The following is a 19,463-nucleotide window of genomic DNA, read 5'->3' on the forward strand; positions in this document are numbered from 1 at the left end:
AACCACTGGCCGCTGGGCTGGAGTGGACGGCCAGGGTTCTGGAAGCTGGAGTGGACAGCCAGGGTTCTGGAGGCTGGAGTGGACGGCCAGGGTTCTGGAGGCTGGAGTGGACGGCCAGGGTTCTGGAGGCTGGAGTGGACGGCCAGGGTTCTGGAGGCTGGAGTGGACGGCCAGGGTTCTGGAGGCTGGAGTGGACGGCCAGGGTTCTGGAGGCTGGAGTGGACAGCCAGGGTTCTGGAGGCTGGCAGAGGCCTCTCCTCCTCTGCACATTTCAATTCAAACAGCAGCGCCGCTCCTGCCAACAGCCGCTCAAGCAGTCAGTCAATCGGCCCTCTGTGATTTCAGCCTCAGTGAGTCTGGGCTTCGGGGAAGCCTGCTGCCGTGCCTCAGAAGCCGCTGTTTGTGTTGACGAAACAACAACAACAACAGGAGAACTGTGCTTGTCTATTTGTGTATTTGCTTGTTCATTCATTTTGATCTCCATTAGTTGTTATGAAATAGTAAGCCCTCTTCCTGGGGTCCCTATGGAACACACACACACACACAAATCCACACAGTACATTGCATTAATATGATCATGGCATCCGGATAAAAGATTATAGGTGAATTCCATTTGTTGTTATGTGTAAATTAATTCCATTTGCTGTTGAATGTTATATGTAAATGTTCCCAGACCAAACGATGTGTAAACAGTAGCCAGATGAAGCACTTCCATGTTTCCTCAGCCTCTCTCAGCTCCCTGTGACCGACTAGCTAACTAGCAGCAGAGGCAGACAGCGCGCATATGTGGATGCAGTCGACACAGACGAACCATGTCATGCCATCAGAACGGGGAGTGTGCGTCTCCCGCCCACTGCTGCCCGGGGGGGGGGGGGCTGATAACTGATGGGGGAGGGGGGTTAGAGGGAGGAGAGTGGAGCGGAGAGATAGGGGTGTTAGAGGGAGGAGAGGGGAAAGGGAGAGGGGAGCTCAGGTGGGGCAGGGAGGGGGGCTCACGGCTGCTGGGTACCATGGGTAAAACCGGGCTTTTGTTGTTTGTTTTCCCCCAGAGTGCGGGCACACAGACTCCCAGTCAGGAAGCTCGTCAATCTCTGCCACAACAACGCATGAATTAGTGTCCAAATTACAGTTCAGCTGGCAGAGAGACAGACATGGAAAGATATGTTTGCGTAGCGGTTTGGGAATTCTCTCTCTTGCTCTCTCTCTCTCTCTCTCTCTCTGTCTGTCTCTCTCTCTCTCTCGATCCCGACTTCTCTCCCGATCCCCTCACACAGAATGTGTTAAAATGCGTTTCGATAAAGCAGCCCAGTATATATACTGCATGGAGGGAGAGAGAAGTTGCATCGTACCGGCTTTTCCAGTCAGCCAGCGGTGAAATATTAATGGTCTCGCGCACAAACAAACAAACGCAGGGATGCACACATGAGTTCATCCATAAACCAGCCCAGGGGGCTACCGTCCCCCCCAAAAACCTGGGCTTTAGCAAAGTCACCCGGCAGCTCTGCAGGAATGACAGGAGAAACCCAGAACAGTTCCACTGAAACCAGTATACCAGTGTAACTGAAGCCAGCATACAAGAATATCTGAAACCAGAATACCAGTATATTTGAAACCAGTATACCAGAATATCTGAAACCAGAATACCAGTATATCTGAAACCAGTATACCAGAATATCTGAAACCAGAATACCAGTATATCTGAAACCAGTATACCAGAATATCTGAAACCAGAATACCAGTATATCTCTGAAACCAGTATACTGTACCAGAATATCTCCCCACATATACATGGCCGCTCCCCAGTGACAGGGGATCAGATCTTAGCCTGGCACTTGATAGTAGGGAGGAACTAGCAGGAGAAGGCGTCAAATTCTCTCTCTCTCTCTCTCTCTCTCTCTCTCTCTCTCTCTCTCTCGCTCTCTCTCTCTCTCTCTCCCCATATCGGGGTCATAATATTGTGATGACTTCAGCGGGATTCTGTGATGGACTGAGGGGCTGAAAACGATGATGCAGAGATTCTGTGTGCAGGTGAATGTGTGTGTGTTTGGTATCTCCATATCTCAGTATCTCCAAGCTCCACTGTAGAAATGCCACAGGCTGAGGATCGCCTCATGGTAATAAGCCAACAGGCTCCAATCCCTTAACAAATAACACAGTTACACGACTGTCTGGGCTCCATGACTGTCCTTTGTCTCCGACATTCAAATAACCTTTCTTCTGCTGCGCAATTATCGCACCTAGGTGGTGAAGTAAGCGGTGCAGGTTTATGAGCAATCTCTAACTCCCCTCTGCTGGCGTGCAATGTTTAATCTCATACTATGAACGGACACACACACACGGATGGACAGACACACATGTCACATGTACAGTAGAAGTGACTGCGCTCCCATTCTGTTCGGCACACACACACACACACACAGACAGCAGCACAGATGCAGAGGGGCGCTATTCTGACTGCAGGCTCTCGTTCAGGTGGTCTCTCTCTCTGGGATGGGCGAGAGGAGGCGTTTTCCCGGCCAAACGACGGCTGATCTCCGCTGCGGACGGGGGAAGTCAGTCTAGCGGCTATGAAGCGGCCGCAGGGTGAGGTTGCAGAACGTTGCTTACTCTGCACCTGCCGGCTGGTTCTAGTCCACTGACCCCTGGTCCTGCAGTAGCCTAGTACATCATCGGTGTAAACATTAACGTTCCACTTGGAGGGAACAGAAATCTTGGAACAGATTTTTTTGTGGTGCAGTCCAGTGAGTAGTAGTCATGGGGTGTTGTTTTGGAACCTTTTTTTATGTTTGTTTTTTTATTTTGATGTATTTTGTTTTGTCGTGAGAAGTCTAGTGGAGAATCTGATGAGTCTGTTGTTCGTCCCTGTTTACTGGGCTGAAGATGCATTGTTAATCTGTCCATAGTGCTGTGCTGTCCACAGTCCCAGCACTGGCCAATCTCTTACATAATCTCCAACATGAGCCCACTCCCTTGCGTCATCTCGTCACCAACAGCTGTCAGCACGCACGTACACACACACACACGCACACAAGCCAGCAACGTCGTTATTCTCCCTCTCTGTTGAAGCTCCTAAATCCGCCGCTATCACTGCAGTGTCTCATGTCGCGGCCACTCACCGTATGTTTGAGATGAGCGCACGGACGATATCCAATAGCAGGTTGCGGGCAGGCCTGGACCAGCCTGTGTGGCCATGGTCCATCAGATGTGATCTAATACTTCCAGACACCAGCGCGGTAACGGGTTAATCCCTCAGTATTACCGTGTGATGATGGCCAGATTGGCCGCATCATAGCTCTGTAATGTAAGGGGCCGTCCTAATCCTCTGAGGTTACGCCAGTAGTTCAGTAGTCCACAGGAATGAGCAGTGGGCTCTCAATGTTGCTTTTACATCTCGCCCAACTTGTGCCATTGAGTTGTCATAAAGTATGCGTTTGAAAAACATTTTCCTCTATTTGTGAGATGCGGTATCATATGGATGTGAACGGTTCAGTGCCCAGAAGGCCTGTGTTGACGGCGCTAGCGCTAGGGTTTGCCTCTGACAACAGGAAGCAGCTCCACCTGCGCTGACCTCAAGCCTCTCAGGTCCTACGGTCACTATCGAAACATCTCCGTTTTAAGAATCCGCATACTTTCAGTGTGTTATTCTGCGACGCAGTGCCCCGTCCCTCCCACCTAAATGGCGCTCCGCGGTCTTTAAGTTTATACGAGCCACAGGGGAAAGTGCTCACTCTGACAATGGCTGCCGTTGTGGTGCTTATCTCAGCGCTAAAGCGCTACACGGAGCAGTGAGCTATGAGCCTCAACAACGCGTTTTGTTTTATAGTCTATATCATACCTGGGCTTTAGTCGCTAGCCGTGTTGCTATACCGGGGCGCCTCGTCTCCCAGGGTACACGAGAGTACACGGTGAAGGGCAGAGGGGTCAAAGTTCACACACAGCAGCCCCCTGGCCTCCACAGTTGTACCACATGCGCCCTGTGTCAGGTCATCCTCTCAGAAGGGCTTCGCTGCGTCGGTCAATCAGTGTCCTTGACCCGCGGAGCCTCTCTGTCGGTCTCAGGGCGGGTGCTCGCCTGAACACCGAGTCCAGCTTCGCTCCCCTAGGTCCCCGACGCTGCCTCAAAGCTAGCCTTAACCTACGTAGGCTAGCCGTTAACCTCTGCTCAACTTCGCTGTGTTTACGGGCGTTCCTCTGTGGTGTGAAGGCACTGTGGTGTGATTCGCACATCATCTGTGAGTCTCAGCAACACAACCCCTCACCCCCCTACCCCTTTGATGTGGCTTGTGTGCCGACAGAAACAATCTAGCAGGTCTAGGAAAGGCTTTTAGCACGGCTGCCCGTTTCACTATGCCTGGCTTTGATGTCATAAGGCAGGGCTGCCTGGCAGACAGACAGACGGACAGACAGACAGACAGACAGGCATAACAGGCAGGCAGACAGACAGACAGGCAGACAGGCAGACAGACAGACAGACAGACAGACAGACAGACAGACAGACAGACAGACAGACAGACAGAATGGGATCGGCAGCAGGACTACTGGTCAAGCTCAGAGGAGCCAGCAGCTGCCTGCTTCACACGGAGAGGCCATTAACACCAGAGCTCGTCCGTGTCAATAATTATTGACTCCTGGTTCGGGAGTGCTTAGTAGCAAGGCCCTTCTGTTTAACCACATCCCCAGCGTGAGTTTCCCTTTGAACCACTCCAGCACATTCGGGGAGGGGGGCGGCGTGGCTCGGAAGCGACAAACACCAGTCGCTCACGGTGTTGCCATACCCAGATATGAACTTAATCTGATGGTGACTCCTGCTCTCTGTGCTGTCATCGCCCATGTGTTGATCGTCTATACCGCCTCTCTCATAAAACAGCTGGGTCCGCCGTGGACACGGCCTTGTGTTAAGACCACGGACAGTTTTTACACAACAGTCCACAAAGCCTGGCGCGGTCAGGGCTGGACACAAACCCTTTTTTCCTCTCGAGTGCACAGGAGCATTCAGGCGGCAGTGGAGTGAGTGGGGGGAGTGAGTGTGTGTGTAGGTGTGTAGGTGTGCTTGTGTGTGTGTAGGTGTGTGGGTGTGTGTGTGTAGGTGTGTGGGTGTGTGTGTCCAGGGTCTTCCTATGGTAGACAGGGCTTTGTGAGGCGTGCTCATCTGTGTGTGTGTGTGTGTGTGTGTGTGTGTCTCCAGGGCCTTCCTATGGTAGACAGGACTTTGCGAGGCATGCTCATGTGTGTGTGTGTGTGTGTGTGTGTCTCCAGGGCCTTCCTATGGTAGACAGGACTTTGCGAGGCATGCTCATGTGTGTGTGTGTGTGTGTGTGTGTGCCCATCCTAGCATGGCACGGCCCGGCCCTCCTGCTCTCATCTGATGTGGCAGAGCCTCTGTCAGGCCCCAGCGAGCCGCCCGCCCACCAGACCCGCCTCTTCGGGAGAAATGAAGGCATCTCGCCGCCACGTGGGGGTGGGGGGCAGTGGGGTAGGGGGGCCCGGGGGGGCGGGGGGGGTAGCTGCCGAAGCCTGCAGCTCAAAGCCCGAAACCAGCCAACAGAGGCGAGGGGCAGGAGGAGGAGGACGCCTCAGTCGAAGCCCTGCACTGCCACCCGATGGCCAGGCGCCGCCGCTGCGGGCCCCAAGCGCCGCCCCCCGCCCCTCCCCATCCGCACTACAACCACAGCCAGGCGTAATTACGGCATGCTTCACTTGTTGTGAGTGCATGTCAGAACAAATTATGTAAGTAATGAGGCTGAAAATGCTAAAAGAGTCGAAACACATTGCGCGGCTAACGCTCATGCAGGGAGCACACACAGACAAACAATGGAGCGCGCCGCCCCATTATGCCAGCGTTCATACTGAGGTACCCAACGTAACCAGCCACTCGACACCGTGAAGGAAACGCTCCTCCGTTCGCTACAAACTAACCCTCTGAGTCCTGCGTCGCTTCCTCCCTAGTCTCCCTAGGCGTTTCTCACAGTATACAGCAGGCCTAATCTGAATACACACAGCAGGCCTAATCTGAATACACATAGCAGGCCTAATCTGAATACACACAGCAGGCCTAATCTGAATACACGCAGCAGGCCTAATCTGAATACACACAGCAGGCCTAATCTGAATACACACAGCAGGCCTAATGTGAATACACACAGCAGGCCTAATCTGAATACACACAGCAGGCCTAATGTGAATACACACAGCAGGCCTAATCTGAATACACACAGCAGGCCTAATGTGAATACGCACAGCAGGCCTAATCTGAATACACACAGCAGGCCTAATGTGAATACACACAGCAGGCCTAATCTGAATACACACAGCAGGCTTAATGTGAATACACACAGCAGGCCTAATGTGAATACAGACAGCAGGCCTAATCTGAATACACACAGCAGGCTTAATGTGAATACACACAGCAGGCCTAATCTGAATACACATAGCAGGCCTAATCTGAATACACACAGCAGGCTTAATGTGAATACACACAGCAGGCCTAATGTGAATACAGACAGCAGGCCTAATCTGAATACACACAGCAGGCTTAATGTGAATACACACAGCAGGCCTAATCTGAATACACATAGCAGGCCTAATCTGATTCGAATCCTGCTCTGCTGTGTGCTGCTGCCGCCTTTGTTCGTTCGTATGACGGAGATGTAGGCTAATTCCCTGTTTACAAGGTCTGGTTGAGTCCAGTGGTCGCAGACAGAGTCTCCCGAATGGTGATGGTGTTGGTTGCAGCCCAGGGTGAGTGAGGGGATCAGGAGCTCAGATTAGAGAGAGGCTCCCTCAGGCATGGCTCCCGGCCGGGGACATTATCCACATGACCCAACATAAGCTCCTGGGTCGCTGATGAAATGGCTGTCGCCCCCCCCTTTCCCCCCTACCGGATCAAGCCAAAGCAAAGGTCCGTTTGATCAAATTAATTTGCAGAGACTGGACCGCATCTAGGAAGAGAGACCCCCAGGAGAGAGCAGCTCCGGACGGAGGCCTGACGAAGCTGGTGAACAGAGAGAGAGAGACGTAATGATGTAATACCCTGACACAGCGCAGGGTGTGCTTCTTTCTCTCATGATCTAGGGGGACTCATAAGGGGGGGTAAAGACAACATGTTGGGCTCTAAAGGCGTTTGTAATGTCATCTGCGCCCTGATCGGCTCTAAGCATCGTTGAAGTGTACCAGTCATTTGCGTACGGCAAGGAGTCGGCCTGCAGTGATCTTTGGACGTAGCGGTGATAAGATTTAGTGTTGATCTTTGGACGTAGTGGTGATCAGATGTAGAGGTGATCAGATGTAGAGGTGATCAGATGTAGTGGTGATCAGATATAGAGGTGATCAGATGTAGAGGTGATCAGATGTAGAGGTGATCAGATGTAGAGGTGATGAGATGTAGAGGTGATCAGATGTAATGGTGATCTTTGGATGTAGCGGTGATAAGAAGGCGTGGCTTTTGTCCTGGCGCTGTGGCAATGCTGTTGACCGAGACACCGATAACGCAGCCGAGGGTTGGGCGATGGAGGTCACTGTACGGTCAGAGAGAGAGAGACACAGAGACACAGAGAGAGAGAGAGACGGTGTGTGTGTGTGTGTGTGTGTGTGTGTGTGAGAGAGAGAGAGAGTGTGTGTAAGAGGCAGAGAGAGACAGACATGTTGTTGCATCAGTGGCTGCAGTGATAAAACAGAGGTTTGGGGCAGGCTGGGAGTTCGGTGTCTCAGACGTGTGTGTGTGTGTGTGTGTGTGTGTGTGTGTGTGTGTGTGTGTGTGTGTGTGTGTGTGTGCGCGAGGGATGGATGAGCTCTGTCCTCTGTGACTTTGTCCTGTCCGGTCGCCGGCCTGTCAGCGGCACCATGTCAATACAGCCCTCGCTGGGCTGCTCCGCACTTCACTATGTTTTCTCCACAGGGCCCCCCACCACCACAGAGCCCCCCACCAGCACAGAGCCCCCCACCACTACAGGGCCCCCCACCACCACAGAGCCCCCACCACTACAGGGCCCCCCACCACCACAGAGCCCCCACCACTACAGAGCCCCCCACCACCACAGAGCCCCCCACCACTACAGGGCCCCCCACCACCACAGGGCCCCCCACCACTACAGAGCCCCCCACCACCACAGAGCCCCCACCACCACATGGCCCCCCACCACCACAGAGCCCCCACCACCACATGGCCCCCCACCCCCACAGAGCCCCCACCACCACATGGCCCCCCACCACCACAGAGCCCCCACCACTACAGAGCCCCCCACCACCACAGAGCCCCCCACCACCACAGGGCCCCCCACCACCACAGAGCCCCCCACCACCACAGAGGCCCCCACCACCACAGGGCCCCCCACCACCACAGAGCCCCCCACCACCACAGAGGCCCCCACCACCACAGGGCCCCCCACCACCACAGAGCCCCCCACCACCACAGAGCCCCCCACCACCACAGAGCCCCCCACCACCACATGGCCCCCCACCACCAGCACAGAGCCCCCCACCACCACAGAGCCCCCCACCACCCCATGGCCCCCCACCACCACCACAGAGCCCCCCACCACCACAGAGCCCCCCACCACCACAGAGCCCCCCACCACTACAGGGCCCCCCACCACCACAGAGCCCCCCACCACCACCAAAGAGTTCACCACCACTACAGAGCCCACCACCACCACATGGCCCCCCACCACAGAGCCCCCCACCACCACCAAAGAGTTCACCACTGTCTCTCTGTAGCCTGGCCACGGAGCCTCCAGCCAGCTCCCTATGCCGAGATGGGAATGTTAGCATTCTTTGCGGTCATTCCAGATTCCCTGCGGTTTTGAGGGTTCTGGGCACATTAAGTAAGGTTCTCCATCGAGGAATAAAAGTCTGGTGATGTGGACCTCTGTCAGGCCTCCTGCGGAGAGCACTATTACTCCCGGGGAGGGCAGTATTACTCCTGGGGGGGGGGGGCAGTGTTACTCCTGGGGGGGGGGGCAGTGTTACTCCTGGGGAGGGCAGTAAGGTTTGTGGAAAAGTGTTTTGTTTCCTTCATGTAAGCTGTGCTTTACGACGTAGCCAACATGTAAGCTGACTGTGTCAAACCTACAGAGCTTTTTCTGTGAGGACTTTAATGTCCTCCGCCTCCAAACGCGGCTTTGTCAACACGCGTGGAAGAGGAGGACTCAGGAGCACAGGATGAGTTGTGTTTGAAGCGCACGGCTCTTTCATGTAGCACCATGTACCCACGGCGAGGGGAGGTGTGTTGTTCTGTGACTTGTGACAGCGGGAGGTGGGTGGAGATAAAAATGTTATTAAGATATTTCTCTCTTTCTTTCTTTTCTCTTCAGCTCAAATCGAAATAATTCCCTGCAAGATCTGTGGAGACAAGTCATCAGGCATCCACTACGGCGTGATCACATGTGAAGGCTGTAAGGTAAGCGCCCGGAGAGGGAGAATGTGTGTGTGTGTGTGTGTGTGTGTGTGTGTGTGTGTGTGTGTGTGTGTGTGTGTGTGTGTGTGTGTGTGTGTGTAAGAGCATGTGTGTGTAAGAGCGTGTGTATGTGTGTGTGTGTGTGTGTGTGTGTGTGTGTGTGGCGGGGTAAAAAATGCCTTAGAACGCGTCGCTCCAACTTTTGAGGATAGATAGAGAGATAGATAGATAGAGAGAGAGAGAGACTAGAATGGGTAAACTCACAGAAAGCCCCGTCATTAAAGCGGTCAAGCCGCACAGACGACATCACACACCGGCGTGATTAGCGGGACAAAGTGACTGTCCAGCCGTGTGCCGCCTCTCCCTCCCTCCCTGAGACGGACCTCTGTTCTACTTCATCCCGCTCTTCTCAAAAGAAATAATCAAAAGGAAGAAGTGCTTTGAACTACGGTGGATCGTGGGCTGTTTGCTACAGGATGTGGCTTGTACTGTTTCAGTTACTCCGCCGTGCAGAGACAGAGGGAATGTTTGGGCTGTGGTGTAATCATGTCCGGCAACTTGTCGCCAGCCGAATCATTAGTATACCTCAGACAGCTTGCACTTTTGCTGCTTGCCTCCCTCCCTGTGTGTGTGTTTGTGTGCGTGTTTGAGAGAGGCAGACAGAGGCTCCTTTCAGCTGCTCCTCTGAGTGCGTTCGTCCCTCGCACGCACACAGACGCCGGCAGGAACAAAATGCCGAAGAATAAACTGCTGAAATGTATCTTTAATGATCGCTAATTACTCCAGGCTGAGAGGCATTTAATGATATGTGCGAGCACAAGAGTTTGGCCCATAAATCACAGCGTTATTAAGGAGTGCTGCCTGTCACCGGCAGTTCTACCCAGCTTCCGTAATGGCTGCCATTATAAAGCAACTTGGCAGCTGTCAGCTGTTTTCTTGTAATTAAGCAGGCAATGAGCAGCTAATTAAGACATATGTGTATAGAGCAGTGGAGTGGGGCGTGTTAATGATGTGCTGGAATCAATTCATTAAGTCAAAAGGATGAGGAATACGATCAGTGTGTGTGTGTGTATGTGTGTGTGTGTGTGTGTGTGTGTGCGCGAGCCATCCTTTAGCACAGCATGTGTTGGAACTATGTGTTAATCAACACTAATAACCCCACTGAAGAAAAATACAGTCTAATATTACTTTGGTATCGAAACACGCCACCCTTGCGTGGTACACAGTTAATATGTGCTGTCTGTGCTCAATCACGCCCTTGCAATTCACCACCGCTCGCACGCTAATTGCAGTACCATAACGTACAGTAATGCAAACGAGCGACAAGGCGGTGTTCTCCTCACTGTCGAGGAGCACCCGTCTCTTACGCACGCGTATCGCCGCGTTACATCCCCCTCCACGAGTGCCTCATGAACAGGCGACGCTGTTAGCGCAGAGTAACGAAGTCGCGTGGCGGCGCCGATCGCGTACGTTGTTCAAGCCCGGCCCTCCGCAGCTCCACGCCTGCGACACTAACGCCGTCCGTGGTGGTTCGTGCTGTGGGCCCCGCCCCCTCTCTTCCGGGGCGTGTCCCTGCAGGGGGGGGGGGGGGGGGGGGGGGGGGGATGTCCATGCTGTGACGTGTCCCTGCTCCTCTCTCCTATTCGCAGGGCTTCTTCCGGAGGAGTCAGCAGAGCAACGCAGCGTACTCCTGCCCCCGCCAGAAGAACTGCCTGATCGACCGCACCAGCCGCAACCGCTGCCAACACTGCCGGCTGCAGAAGTGCCTGGCGGTGGGCATGTCACGGGATGGTACGTACGCGCCGGTACTGGAGTAGCTGGGGGGAAGGGGGGGGTGGGGGGGGGTGAGGGGGGGGTACGTACCGGGAACACAGAGCACTGGTACTGGAGTAGCTGGGGGGAAGGGAGGGGGGGGGGGGACGTGGCGTGACAAGCTGTCGCACGTGAACACGCTATACGCATTCCTGGGGCGTGTGCGTGCCGTGCGTGGGTAGGTAGGGCACATGGCCGTCGGGTCGGGGCTGGCGTGACAGAAAGTGGGTTTGAGGAAGTGCGGGTCATCGGTGTGGGGAGGGGGGGGGGTGGGGGGGCGGGCCGTAGGGGAGACGCAGGTGAGGGTCTGAGTCTCCTGGTCCCCTGGAGGGCTGGTCACTGGTTCTGGGCTGGGCTGGACTGGTCATACTGGGATACTGGGTCGTGTTGATCCGGACAGAGCAGAGCAGGCCATGACAGGAACCTGTAATCAGGCCAGGCCCTCAGAGTCTCCCAGCTGCTCTTTTACACACACATGCACACACACACACACACACACACACACACACCAACACAAACGCACACACACGCCCACACACACACACACCAACACACATACACGCACACGCACGCACACACCAACACACACAAATACACACACATATGCACACACACACATGCATGCAAGCCCACATACACAGGTGCACATACATAGTGACACACACGCACACATGCATACACACACACACACACACACACACACACACACACACACACACACACACACACACACACTCAGGACAGGCCAAGGTGACTCCTGCCTTCACAGTACACCAGAGCCCATCTGCCCACAATCCCCTCTGCTCCGCTCCACTCACTTCCACTCTGTCCACACACACACACACACACACACGTCTGACACTCCGCCAGACCCCCAGAACTGTTGCCGAGGGGGTTTCGCTCTCAGGAGCGTCTGTGTTTAGTATGTGTGTAACACGAGGAGCCCTGGACTCCTCGCGCGTGAGCGGCCCATGAGCGGCTAGTCGCTCTGGCGGTCACTCACTTTCCAAGCCCAAGAGTCCTAGTGAAGCTGCTAATGTCGAACGTAATACTGAGACCGTGTGCTGCTACTAACAACGTCCGGACCGCCCGAGTCTCCTTCCTCGATGTGGAGCTAAGGGCCTCGTGTCAGTGTGTCAGGAGCGTCTCTCAGTCTGGGACTGGTCGCTCCGTCACTCCGAGGCCCCTGCGGTCAATCGACGCGGTCACGGCTCTTCTCTGTCCTGGCCCCGCAGTGGTGGAACCAACTGCCCACTGACGTCAGGACAGCAGAGTCGCTGCAAATCTTTCGCCACAGGCTCAAAACTCCCCTCTTCAAGAAGTACAACAACGATCCTCCCTCTTAAGCACCTATTGTATATTTAGTTTGCTACTCTTGGACTTTAACGTCAGTACTAGATTATGGTCTTAGTCACTTGTTCAGAAAGGAGCTGTGCTTATGAGTTCTGGGGAGTCGTACACTGACTTCCTATGTTAAAGCGGCAATAAGCGATTTCCTACTGCTAGATGGCAGTAAGAGACTTGTTTACAAACAAAAGGCCTAAAACGTCTAATGTGTACGTTTAAGGCACGGGGGCGGAGCAAAGTTACGGGCCGTAATTTGACAACAGAGGCATAAATGCTGGAATAACAAGACGTGGCGACTGGTAGGGGTGAGTCATTGAAGTTGGACGCTATTAGGACACTATGGCTCAGTGAAACTGTGATATCAGTCGGTTTTAATTAGTTTTGAGAAAATGTGGGGGAAAAATCAATTACTGCAGCTTTAAACGCAATTTTTGTAAGTCACTTTGGATAAAAGCATCAGCTAAATGACTGTAATGTAAGTGAGCAATTAAGTAAATTTTGTTTATATAAAGCACTTCTCACAGAGAGGACTCGTGGTCAGGTTAAAATCGATGTAATGTAATGTGATATAGTGTAATGTAATCCCCCCTCCTCCCCTCTCCCCAGCGGTGAAGTTCGGCCGCATGTCTAAGAAGCAGCGTGACAGTCTGTACGCGGAGGTGCAGAAGCACCGGCTGCAGCAGCAGCAGCGCGAACTACAGCAGCAGCCCGGGGAGGCGGAGCCACTGACGCCCACCTACGGCCTGTCGGCCGGCGGCCTGACGGAGCTGCACGACGACCTCAGCGGCTACATGGACGGCCACACCCCCGACGGCGGCGCCGGCAAGCCCGACTCGGCGGTCAGCAGCTTCTACCTGGACATCCAGCCCTCCCCCGACCAGTCCGGCCTGGACATCAACGGCATCAAGCCCGAGCCCATCTGCGACTTCGCCCCCGGCTCTGGCTTCTTCCCCTACTGCTCGTTCACCAACGGAGACACCTCCCCCACCGTGTCCATGGCAGAGCTAGGTGAGGGGGGGGATGGGGTGAGGGGTCCATGGCAAAGCGAGGTGGGGGGGTGAGGGGTCCATGGCAGAGCTAGGTGAGGGGGGGGATGGGGTGAGGGGTCCATGGCAAAACGAGGTGGGGGGGGATGGGGTGAGGGGTCCATGGCAGAGCTAGGTGAGGGGGGGATGGGGTGAGGGGTCCATGGCAGAGCTAGGTGAGGGGGGGATGGGGTGAGGGGTCCATGGCAAAGCGAGGTGGGGGGGGATGGGGTGAGGGGTCCATGGCAAAGCGAGGTGGGGGGGGATGGGGTGAGGGGTCCATGGCAGAGCTAGGTGAGGGGGGAGGGGGTGAGGGGTCCATGGCAGAGCTAGGTGAGGGGGGGGGGGGCCTAGGTGAGGGGGGAGGGGTGTGGGTGAGGGGAGGAGAGACCAACTCAACCGTGGGGCAAACGACACAAAGGTTGCTTAAAATAGCAGGAAGCTGGAGACTCATCTCCAACACTCATTAAAAGAGCCTCTTTTTTTGTAATTAGTTTCCATTAATTAGGGCCAATCAGGATCCGGCGGGGCACGCATCGGGGGAAATCATTTTTTTAGGCTCCCCTGCGCCATGGAGCTCTTTTTAACAGACGGGTTTTTTTTTTTTTTCCCGAAACCGTTCCTTCCTTTTTTTTTCACACTCAATATTTCTCTCAGAGCGAGAATGTGACCTTTGTTTCAATGAGTAAGACAGTGTGTGGCACCCCCCCCAACCCCCTCCAAACCGCCGCCCCCCGCCCGCTCATGACTTTGTGTCACGCCTAGATTGGGTTTGGCTGAGCCGTCAGCTACGAGCTTCCTGGAGGCAGTAACAGGAAATGTCAACAAGCCTGTTCCCTGTCTGAAAAAAAACCCTCTCGCGCCCTCCGTCCGCCTCTCCTCCGCGTCGACGGCCCGACAAATAAATCTCTTGTCCCCTGCTTCCCGAGGCCCCTCCTCCTGGTGTACCCTCTCTATCCGCCACGGGGCGTCCGGATCTCTGACGGCGTCGAGTTTTTTTTGTGTTGCAGAGCACCTGGCCCAGAACATCTCCAAGTCCCACATGGAGACGTGTCAGTACCTGAGGGAGGAGCTCCAGCAGATGACCTGGCAGGCCTTCCTCCAGGAGGAGATGGAGAGCTACCAGAGCAAGGTACCGCCCCCAACGCCGCGCGCCCCCCGCCCCGACGCCGCGCCCTCAACCACCGTAACAGTCGTCAGAACCATTCTACAGCTGATAACCCCTCCCCCCCTCCTTCTCTCCAGCCCAGGGAGGTCATGTGGCAGCTGTGCGCGATCAAAATAACGGAGGCTATTCAGTACGTGGTGGAGTTCGCCAAGCGCATCGACGGCTTCATGGAGCTGTGTCAGAACGATCAGATAGTGCTGCTGAAAGCAGGTATGACAGCCCGTCAACACACTCACACACACACACACACACACCTGCACCCCAGGGTTGGTCACAAGGGCGTAGCAGACCTGACTACACAAAGCCTCCCTTCAGACAGGCTGGCTGTGTCACACCCCACCCTAGCCTGTTTCCATCTCTCTCTCTCTCTCTCTCTCTCTCTCTCTCTCTCTCTTTCTCTCTTTCTCTCCCTCTCTCTCTATCTCTCCCTCTCTCTCTCCCCACTCTCTCTTTCTCTCTCTATCCATCTCTTTCTCTCTCTTTCTCTTTCTCTCTCCCTCTCTCTCTCTCTCGCTTTCTCTCTCTCCCTCTCTCTCTCCCTAACTCTCTTTCTCTTTATCTCTCCCTCTCTCTCTCTCCCTCTCTCTTTCTCTTTCTCTCTCCTCTCTGCACACTACTCTAGATGATGTCTGCTCAGACTTATCGCTCCTCAGTGTCCATACACGCACGTACTCATACATACACACACACACACACACACACACACACACTAGCAAACAAACAAACAAACATAACTCCCCAGTGGATGGGCTTATTTACTGTATCTGAAGGGAATCCACGGGTTTACTGTTGCATTAGCACTGCCAATGCTGATAAGGAAATAGTGACTTCCTTCTTCTTCATGTGGGTTAGGTGTTGTGTCCTATCCCCTCCAGGCTCAGGGCCGAGGGGCTATCCTTTTACCACCCCGAGCCTGGGTGGGGGGGGGGTCACCCGGGCTTTATATCCGGGCACACCTCCAGGAGCCATAATAGTGGCATAATAGAAATAGGGACTGAGATGTCTAATGTGACATTCTAAACCAGGGCCATTTAATAAGAGGGATAGACTCTAGTACACATCCTGTCATCCTCTAATCCACTCCCACAGAGCAGTGCTCTGGAGCTACTGAACTAAGAGGTGTATTTCCGCCACGCTTCTCATTCTGGCTGACTGGAATTTGTGAAGGTGATATATAATGTTTACTCATGCGGTTTCCCACGCCACACACAGGCGTGTCTTTTCTAGATGGATGAGAGTGTACTGTATCATACTCCAATATGATTAGTAGGGGAATAGTTCCAATCAGGGCCTGTGGTGTGTGTGTGTGTGTGTGTGTGTGTGTGTGTGTGTGTGTGTGTGTGTGTGTGTGTGTGTGTGTGTGTGTGTGTGTGTGTGTGTGTGTGTGTGTGTGTGTGTGTGTGTGTGTGTGTGTGTGTGTGTGTGTGTGTGTGTGTGTGTGTGACTCTCCTGGTGCGTTATACTATAGCAGCCCTAGCTGTGATCTCCCCGGTGCGTTTTAGCACCCTTAGTCTCAACGCCAGACCCGTGAGATGTGCTTTCGCTGATACACTACGTAAGCTATGCTAACTACGTTACTGCACACTGCAGATCTGTCTATGGGTCTGGGACACTTCATGCAAGAATCTGGTGTTCAAATCCTGGCAATTCATCGGTAGCGCCGGAATCCCGGCGACACCAATCAGTAATGACTTTCACAATCAGTCGGTCCCACTCAACCTGGCCCCGCCCATCTTACCTGGGCTAGCGTCTCTCATTTGCTGCTACGACCTGTCACTCACGCTTTCAATTTTGACCCGTCGATACGCCCTCAGGACACCAGCTTGGGCGGCGAAGTGGCACAGACTCTATTATGTAATATGCAGAGCGCAGCGATTCAATGTAATATCTGAGTCTGGAGAGAGACTAGCACCCTAGCTGTGTTGGTGAGAGAGAAGATGCCGGGTCTAACGGGGGTGTTTCTGTGTCTCTGCAGGCTCTCTGGAGGTGGTGTTTGTGAGAATGTGCCGTGCCTTCGACTCACAGAACAACACGGTCTATTTTGATGGGAAGTACGCTGGACCTGACGTGTTCAAGTCATTAGGTGAGTCTTCCACGTGTCCAGTGTGTGTGTGTGTGTGCGTGCGCGTGCGTATGTGTGCGTGTGCGCCCCTTCCTCATACTGAGCCCTCATCCCTACACCGAGCACTCATCCCTACCTCACAGGAACCCTCATCCCTACCTCACACCGAGCACTCATCCCTACCCCACAGGAACCCTCATCCCTACCTCACACTGAGTACTCATCCCTACCTCACAGGAACCCTCATCCCTACCTCACACCGAGCACTCATCCCTACTTCACCTGGCTACCCACCCCCTATCCCCCCAAAACCGTGAACACCACCAGCGTGGCAGGATAGAGTCTCCACATGTGGCTCCAGGTAGCGCTGCGTAAATGAAGACAGGTGAAAGGCCTTTTGGGAGAGCTCTATCAAAACCCTCATTGGAAGTCACCTCAGGTGTAATCAAAAACCATTTGCGTTTGAATGCCGTGACATTACTGAAACTCCGCCGCTCGCTCTCCTGTGAATCCCAACGCCTTCGGAGGGAATAAAATGTCCCCACGCCAGCCAGAATGCATGAATGTGAACTCTTCCTGTGCCTGTGGCTTTGTGTGTGAGTAAGTAAGTCAATTTTATTGATATAGCGCTTCTCACAGAGAGGACTCACAAAGTGCGCGCGTGTGAGTGTGTATGTGTGAGAGTGTGCACGCGGTCTGCTAGTGGCAAGACCACCACAAAAAAAACAGCCAGGCATCTATCAAGGTACTGCTGGAGTCAGCTGTCACCAGCAGGCTGGAGAAGCCGCTGTTTGTCCCCACAACAGTGTTCAAACACGGCATCTGAAAGACACGGTTGATATATGCTGGATGAATCCCACCAAATCCATTGGTGAATAAAAGAAAAGGCATTGACTGTAATATCTGTGTGTCACTGCATAGTGTGCGTGTGTGTATGTGTGTGTGTGTGTGTGTGTGTGTGTGTGTCTGCACGCCTGTAGGCTAGCATGTCTGTGTTTGCGGGGCAAATGAAGAACAACACTGTCTTATCCAGTGTCATGTGTGTGGCCCCTCTAACAAGCCTCCCTGTGTTCTCTGTGCTTCAGGGAGGGGGTGGGAGGGGGGCAGCTTGTGGGGGGGGGTCAGGGCAGGTGGGGGTGGGGCGGGTGCAGAGCGACGGTGCTCCGGAGCTTCCCTGGCAGCAGCCTGTCCCTCTAAATCCACAATAATTGATTTAACTAACAGGCTCATTAGTGACCTCATTCGGGGGCGGGGGGGGGGGGGGGGGGGGGGGTGTAATGCCGCCCGGCTGCCAGAAGTGTCTCTGTGGGAAGGGAGAGTCGCCCGCTCTGCCTCCCACCCGTGAAGATCAAGAGGGAAGCTTGCTCTTTGGTCTTCCTCACCACCAGCTTCTCTCTCTCTCTCCCTCTCTCTCCCTCGCTCTCCCTGTCTCTCTCTCTCTGTGTCCCTTGCTGTGGCAGGCTGTGACGACTTGATCAGCTCCGTCTTCGAGTTTGGGAAAAACTTGTGTTCTATGCACCTGTCAGAGGACGAGATCGCCCTGTTCTCCGCCTTCGTGCTGATGTCTGCAGGTAAGGCGCCGCTCAGCGCATCTGACACACGCACAGGGGCTCCGAATCACGCAGGCACCCAGCCACCGCTGCAGGGGGCGCCGGGGGCCCTTTGTGCCCTATAAAAGGCAAATATATTATTTTTAACTATTCAGTGTATGTGAGTGGCCAGTAAGATGGACGCTGTGTGACTCTCTCTCTCTCTCAGACCGGTCCTGATTGGTCCTAAGTCTCTGTCTCTCTCTCAGACCGGTCCTGATTGGTCCTAAGTCTCTGTCTCTCTCTCAGACTGGTCCTGATTGGTCCTAAGTCTCTGTCTCTCTCTCAGACCGGTCCTGATTGGTCCTAAGTCTCTGTCTCTCTCTCAGACCGGTCCTGATTGGTCCTAAGTCTCTGTCTCTCTCTCAGACCGGTCCTGATTGGTCCTAAGTCTCTGTCTCTCTCTCAGACCGGTCCTGATTGGTCCTAAGTCTCTCTCTCAGACCGGTCCTGATTGGTCCTAAGTCTCTGTCTCTCTCTCAGACCGGTCCTGATTGGTCCTAAGTCTCTGTCTCTCTCTCAGACCGGTCCTGATTGGTCCTAAGTCTCTGTCTCTCTCTCAGACCGGTCCTGATTGGTCCTAAGTCTCTGTCTCTCTCTCAGACCGGTCCTGATTGGTCCTAAGCCTCTGTCTGTCTCTCAGACAGGTCCTGATTGGTCCTAAGTCTCTGTCTCTCTCTCAGACCGGTCCTGATTGGTCCTAAGTCTCTGTCTCTCTCTCAGACCGGTCCTGATTGGTCCTAAGTCTCTGTCTTTCTCTCAGACCGGTCCTGATTGGTCCTAAGTCTCTGTCTCTCTCTCAGACTGGTCCTGATTGGTCCTAAGTCTCTGTCTCTCTCTCAGACCGGTCCTGGCTCCAGGAGAAGGTGAAGGTGGAGAAGCTCCAGCAGAAGATCCAGCTGGCCCTCCAACACGTCCTGCAGAAGAACCACAGAGAGGACGGCATACTCACCAAGGTACACACACACACACACACACTCTACACACACACACACACACACACACAAACACTCTACACACATACTCACCAAGGTACACACACTCTACACACACACACACACACACACAC

At 54.1% G+C, this 19,463-nt stretch overlaps 1 protein-coding gene across 3 annotated transcripts in view; it reads left to right on the forward strand.

Moving 5' to 3' along the window:
- roraa (RAR-related orphan receptor A, paralog a) overlaps positions 1-19,463 on the forward strand; it is a gene marked incomplete at both ends in the record, with an annotated part of 223,240 nt that overhangs the window by 202,044 nt on the left and 1,733 nt on the right. For all 3 annotated transcript variants that reach the window (XM_084453119.1, XM_084453120.1, XM_084453121.1), the window contains 8 exons: positions 9,309-9,394; positions 11,041-11,182; positions 13,157-13,558; positions 14,586-14,707; positions 14,821-14,953; positions 16,719-16,826; positions 18,266-18,376; positions 19,238-19,350. In XM_084453119.1, coding sequence (XP_084309245.1) covers positions 9,309-9,394; positions 11,041-11,182; positions 13,157-13,558; positions 14,586-14,707; positions 14,821-14,953; positions 16,719-16,826; positions 18,266-18,376; positions 19,238-19,350 — 1,217 coding nt within the window. The remainder of the gene's footprint in view (positions 1-9,308; positions 9,395-11,040; positions 11,183-13,156; positions 13,559-14,585; positions 14,708-14,820; positions 14,954-16,718; positions 16,827-18,265; positions 18,377-19,237; positions 19,351-19,463) is intronic.

This window comes from Borostomias antarcticus (genome assembly GCF_949987555.1).
Source record: "Borostomias antarcticus genome assembly, chromosome: 18".
NCBI lineage: Eukaryota > Metazoa > Chordata > Actinopteri > Stomiiformes > Stomiidae > Borostomias > Borostomias antarcticus.